This window comes from Zingiber officinale, chromosome 4A (genome assembly GCF_018446385.1).
Source record: "Zingiber officinale cultivar Zhangliang chromosome 4A, Zo_v1.1, whole genome shotgun sequence".
NCBI lineage: Eukaryota > Viridiplantae > Streptophyta > Magnoliopsida > Zingiberales > Zingiberaceae > Zingiber > Zingiber officinale.
In genome coordinates this window covers 133,699,456-133,704,676 of record NC_055992.1, presented here as the reverse complement: position 1 = coordinate 133,704,676, position 5,221 = coordinate 133,699,456, and the positions used below count along the sequence as shown (strand labels likewise).

Here is a 5,221-nt window from a genome sequence, read left to right as displayed (position 1 = left end):
TACAATCCTTATAGTTGTAATTTATGGATCATGTCACAAGTTCGCCACTAATTTTTTTGACCATTATGCACAGATTGTAGACAAGCATGAAAATAAGCAGAACAATAAATATAAGCGAATAAAGGATACCTTTCAATCTTCGAAATCTTCTTTTCTGGTTGGCCCGTCTCCTTTTCCTGTCTTCTTTTGTTAACTCTGCCTCTTCTTTAATGTTTCCTTTTCCATGAAAAATCTCCTCAGGGGCAAGCATAGCCGCATCTGAGACGGCCAATGGAGCAACCTGCAAAACCATTGTATTTCAGTGACTCGAAACTATTTTTACCATAAACTAAAAGACAACTCCAAAAGATATTTTTACCTCTTCCATTGCTAGAGCAGGTACATTGACTTGTATAGACATATCCTCAATAACCTACATCATAACTTATGGTCAATCAAGAAATAAATACTAAAATATGAAGTCACAAGAATATGAAGTCACAAGGAATACAAAATATGAAGTCACAAGACTGAAATACTAACTAAGATCAATAAGTTGTCAAATTTTGTATCAATGATGGATTCCTTCTAAATTGAGCATTAAGCTTCATTCCAAACAAAAAGAGAAAAAGAATGACTGTACAATAGGTATTACCTTCTTAATAGAGAGAATTAAATTGTGGATGAATCTAGGTGCAGTGCAGTTGATTCCAATAGCAACGACTTTGTTGCATGAATCAGCCAGAGAAACACATTCAGCCATAGAATCTCCACTAACAACATTGATCCCATCCTTCGAAGTGAAAGAAAACCAAGATGAAATTTTTGTGTCACACTCCAAAAGAAGTTCAATATATGCCTGTAAAATAAGTCATAATTAGGATCCACTAAAAGGAACATCTTGAGCAAAATAAGAATCTCAAGTCTAGGGTTCCACTAAAATCAAGCTTCTTAATATTTGCAATAGATTCTTGTAACAAACTATGTTCTGAATTTCTGTTTTAGCTAAATCTTATCCAAAGCCTCAACTATTTGTGCCATTTTACTCTTTGGTATTGAGTACCCCAAGTACCTAAATGTGCAACGAAGGAAGAGCAGGAACCATTGCTTAGCTCTACAAATACATCAAAAGATACTTGAGCTTCAAGTTTATTTGGAATTGTTTCAAAAGCAATTATATTAGCTCCAGCTTCAGAAAGAACCCCAAGCCTTCTCCTGTGAAAATCTTTGACGATTTCCACAGTAATTTCTTGGCCATAGTTTCCACTACAAACATAACAATCACATGATCATCTAATGAAGACCTCTATATCATACTGTAGTCCCGAGCAGCATTAACAAGATGCACCTATACTCAGAACCATCTGCTAGATATGCTCCATAGCTTCCTATTGATGCAGCAACCAACACAGGACGCTGCTTCAGGTTGATTGCACCCTCACTGAATCCATAGCTTCCTATTGATGCAGCAACCAATAGCAGGAGGAGGGGGCACGATTTTTACCGTAGCCTTCGAGGTTCTATAAAATTCACAACTCGCTATAGCATATTTATAAATTATAGAAGCATAATGAAACGATCCTAAAAAACCCAAGATACTACAAAATACACTACAGAGGTGAGAGTGGCACTGTTCCGAAAAGCAACGACCTGTCTCTTTGCCCTCCCGCTTAAAATGCTTGGGGGGGAGTAAGAGTTGTCAGCAAGAACGCGCAAGTTATGATTATGACAAAGTAGATGCCAGCTTAGCTCTAGATCAATATAAATGAAGAAAACAGACAGTACAAAGAAGTAACAAAATCTTCCTCTTTTCAAAGAAAGAGCATAATGCAACCAGAACAATACCAAACAAGCATACCTGTGAAGAAAGTGGCTAATCTTTTGAGACGACTGCACAATATATAACGTGTTGAGCCTTATCCTCCACTTGGATCCTTCCACACTTCACAGCATTTACCTATCCAAAGTAAGCAAGGTTCACACCTCACCATGAAAAATCATAATTTATAGCAATAGAAGAACAAACACTTCCTCATCAACAACACTGATAGGGCTTCACAAAATTTAGTCACGAACCCTAACTAATAGTCAAAAAAGAGAAGGAAACTCATTCTGCTTGGCATCATCAGAAAGACACCACATGTATAAGAACAAGAAGACAAAAAAAAACATTTTTTTGTGAAATACATAATAGTCATAAGGGCGCCTTTGAACTCCTCCGCAAAGAGATCCACAATAGTCTTGCCGGCCCACCTGTTCTTAACCTATATTAACTCAAGCGTTAGCTCAAACTTACGTGAAGCATCAAAATGAAAGAATCGAGCGAAGAAAAGGATACGGGTCTATTTTGTTTACGTGGGAGATAAACTCAAAGTAGTAGGGCCTCACGTATCGCTTCCCTGTGTCGAAGCTCCCCATCAATCAGGCATGTTGAAGCGTAAGGAAAGCAGATGAAAATAGGGCGAGGAATGCAGAAACGTTTCAGATTTACCTCTGCGGAAGATATAATCACTGGCTTCGGGAGGATTGGCTGGGGTTTACCACACTATCGCCTCCATATCCACTCCGTCACGGCCTCCGACGCCGTCGCGTTTCCTTTTGCCGCTAATGGATCATGCCCTCTTGCAACAGCCATTAACATAGACAAAGATTGGTTCGAACAGTAACAAATTAGTAGGGCGGCAAGCTGCCCGGTCCAGAGGTAGCCTGGCCCGGCATGGCCGTCAGATGCAAAAGCTGTGGGCCAAGCTGGGTGGCAGTCGCTCGGCCGTCAGTAGGGCATGGCCATCATATTGTAGCAATTAGTATTATACAAAATGACAATGAAAAAAGCGGTAGGAAAGGAGATCTGAGAGCCACCTTATCCAGCAGAGGACTTCTTTCGCCTCTTTCCAAAGAAACTCCATCATCGTTCTCCATGGATTTGAAGCTAGCCAAGGAGGACAGTTAAAGCCCCTCCAGTTGGGGATTTTTCATCATCGTCCTCTCTGGATCATGCAGCCTCTGTTGCTGATCCCCCCTAGTTGCTCCTACGCTTGTGGTCTTTGTTGCCCATCTCTCTCCCTCCCCGCGACTAGTTTGCTACGAGTCGTGAAGGGCAATGTGTTTAGGGCTTGGAGAGGAAAGGAGAAGGGGCAACAGGTTTAGGGCTTGGAGAGGAAGGAGGAAAAAAAACGTGAAGTAGGTGAAGAGATCATAGGTTGGACGAAAATGCTTAGGGATAGAGAAGGTAAAGGGGGGAATGCGGCGGCAAAAAATTTCGAGGAGAGGGAAAGAAAAAACGCGGCGGTAAAAAACGACGAAGGGAAAAAACGGCGAAGGAAAAAAAATAAGGGTATTCAACAACACTTAATAGACAACAGTTTTCAAAAACCGTTGTCATAATCCTAAAAAAAACGCACATAGACAACAATTTTCAAAAACTGTTGTCATAGCATTTAAAAACCGTTGTCGTAGACCCAAAAAAACATAAATAGACAACGGTTTTTAAAAACCGTTGTCGTAAGAAAAAAAACTACTAAAAGACAACAGTTTTTATTAAAACCGTTGTTAAAAGGTAAAAAGACAACAGTTTAGCATAAAACCGTTGTCGTTTGAGTGTTGTTGAATGAACATTTTCTTGTAGTGAGTACCGATTTTGATATCTAAAATAAGTTTCTACCTACTAATTTATCAAGTATTTTCTAGAAATATTATTTCTAGGTATTTTTATAATTTGCCCCCATGGTTCTTAATATACCAATTAAGTCCTCCAAAATTAAAATTAGGAATAAAAGAATTTGAGCATGCAAAATTGTTCAAGAATTCTATTTGTTCTTTTAATTTAGCATTTTCATTTTTAACTCTATCAAAATCTTTTAATGGACACGCTTTAGCTAAAATAATTTCCAATTCTCTATTGTCCTTTTTTAATTTAACATATTTAGACTTTAACTTACAAAAATACTTATTCATTACTTTAATACTTGAATATAGCTGATCAGGAAGTAGAAGACATACCTCACTCACCATGTCTAATCTAAAGTTAGATTCTCCCCCTTTATCGTTGTTGTCTTCTGACGTAGCTCCCCCTTCATTGATGCTTTCGATCCTCATCTCAGATGAGCTTTCATCATTTTCTTCATCTTGGTGACTTGCCATTAGTGCAAGTCCAACATATTTCTCCATTTCAGATTCGGATGATGACATCTCATCACAAGTCACCTTGAGGTTCTTATACTTTGACCAACTTTTCCCTTTGTTCTTTTCTTTCACCCTTTTATTCAGCTTCGGACTATTTTCTTTTATGTATCCTTCTTCATCGCAATGCTTATTTCTTTTTTCCTCAAAGAGGCATCTGTAGGATCAAAAGTGCTAGAGGGGGAAGGGGTGAATAGTGCTCATGACTTTCACATTCGTTTAAAAACATGCATGATCAAATAAAATGTAGTGGAATAAATAAAGGAAAACAAACGTAATGCTAACAAGGCCAAGTTTTACTTGGTTTGTGTTGGTTACTACTCGGAAGATCATACCGGTTCCACTGTATAAAAATTTTGTACAAGTGTCGAACCTTTCCTAATAACCTATTGTGTTCTTTAGAAATTAAATTCGGAATCGCAAATGAAACTTAACATTATTGATTCCAAATTTAACTTATCTGTTTTTAGTGGTTTAGACTTGGATTGTAAACGATGCTTAACATTATTGATCCAAATCCATCCATGTTACAAATTTAATTAAATATTAATTTCAGAAATCGGCTTCCAAGTTAAACATGGCGAAGCACTAGGCCTTCTTGGATATGGGAGCATCCACCACTTCCTAGACAAAGCCTTTCAATGAAATCTAATATTTAATTTCCTCATATAACCCTAGGTTTAACTAAAAAGAACAATCGAATCACAAATTCGAAAAACAAAAGAAACACAAACTCGAATCACAAATTCAAAACCTAGAATTATATGCCTCTTGTGTTTGGAATTCATACAAAGAAAACTAGTATGATGCAGAAGACAATTACTAGTTATACCTTTCTTTGTAAGCAACAACCTCTTGATCTTCTATCGTATTCCTCTTCTAATCTCGGACATTGTGTGGGCAACGATCTACCGAGATGAGAATCCACCAAGCCTCCTTCTTTCTTCCAAGTTTCGACCAAGCACCTTTCTCCAGGAGATAGCAAATCTCGGCCACCAACCAAGCTCCAAGGGATGCAAGAGCAAAGCCTCCTTTCTTTGCTTCTTCTCCTAGCAAGAACCGG

At 38.2% G+C, this 5,221-nt stretch overlaps 1 protein-coding gene across 1 annotated transcript; it reads right to left on the bottom strand.

Moving 5' to 3' along the window:
- Nucleotides 1-527: 527 nt before the first annotated feature.
- Nucleotides 528-2,397, bottom strand: LOC121972808 (homocysteine S-methyltransferase 2-like). The gene is made up of 6 exons (XM_042524433.1): nt 2,335-2,397; nt 2,167-2,243; nt 1,328-1,420; nt 1,116-1,245; nt 635-838; nt 528-584 (listed from the first exon to the last, which is right to left on the bottom strand). Exons 1-6 carry the CDS (start codon nt 2,395-2,397, stop codon nt 528-530), a joined length of 624 nt encoding a protein of 207 aa, XP_042380367.1.
- Nucleotides 2,398-5,221: the final 2,824 nt, after the last annotated feature.

Excerpts from the sequence above, each read along its gene's own strand:
- LOC121972808 (XM_042524433.1), bottom strand. The coding sequence starts at position 2,397 with ATGGGGAGCTTCGACACAGGGAAGCGATACGTGAGGCCCTACTACTTT. Across the intron at positions 1,421-2,166 it reads GGCGCCCTTATGACTATTAT|TGAGGGTGCAATCAACCTGA; the intron begins GTATTTCACAAA and ends CTATGGATTCAG. Across the intron at positions 839-1,115 it reads CAAATAAACTTGAAGCTCAA|GCATATATTGAACTTCTTTT; the intron begins GTATCTTTTGAT and ends CTTATTTTACAG.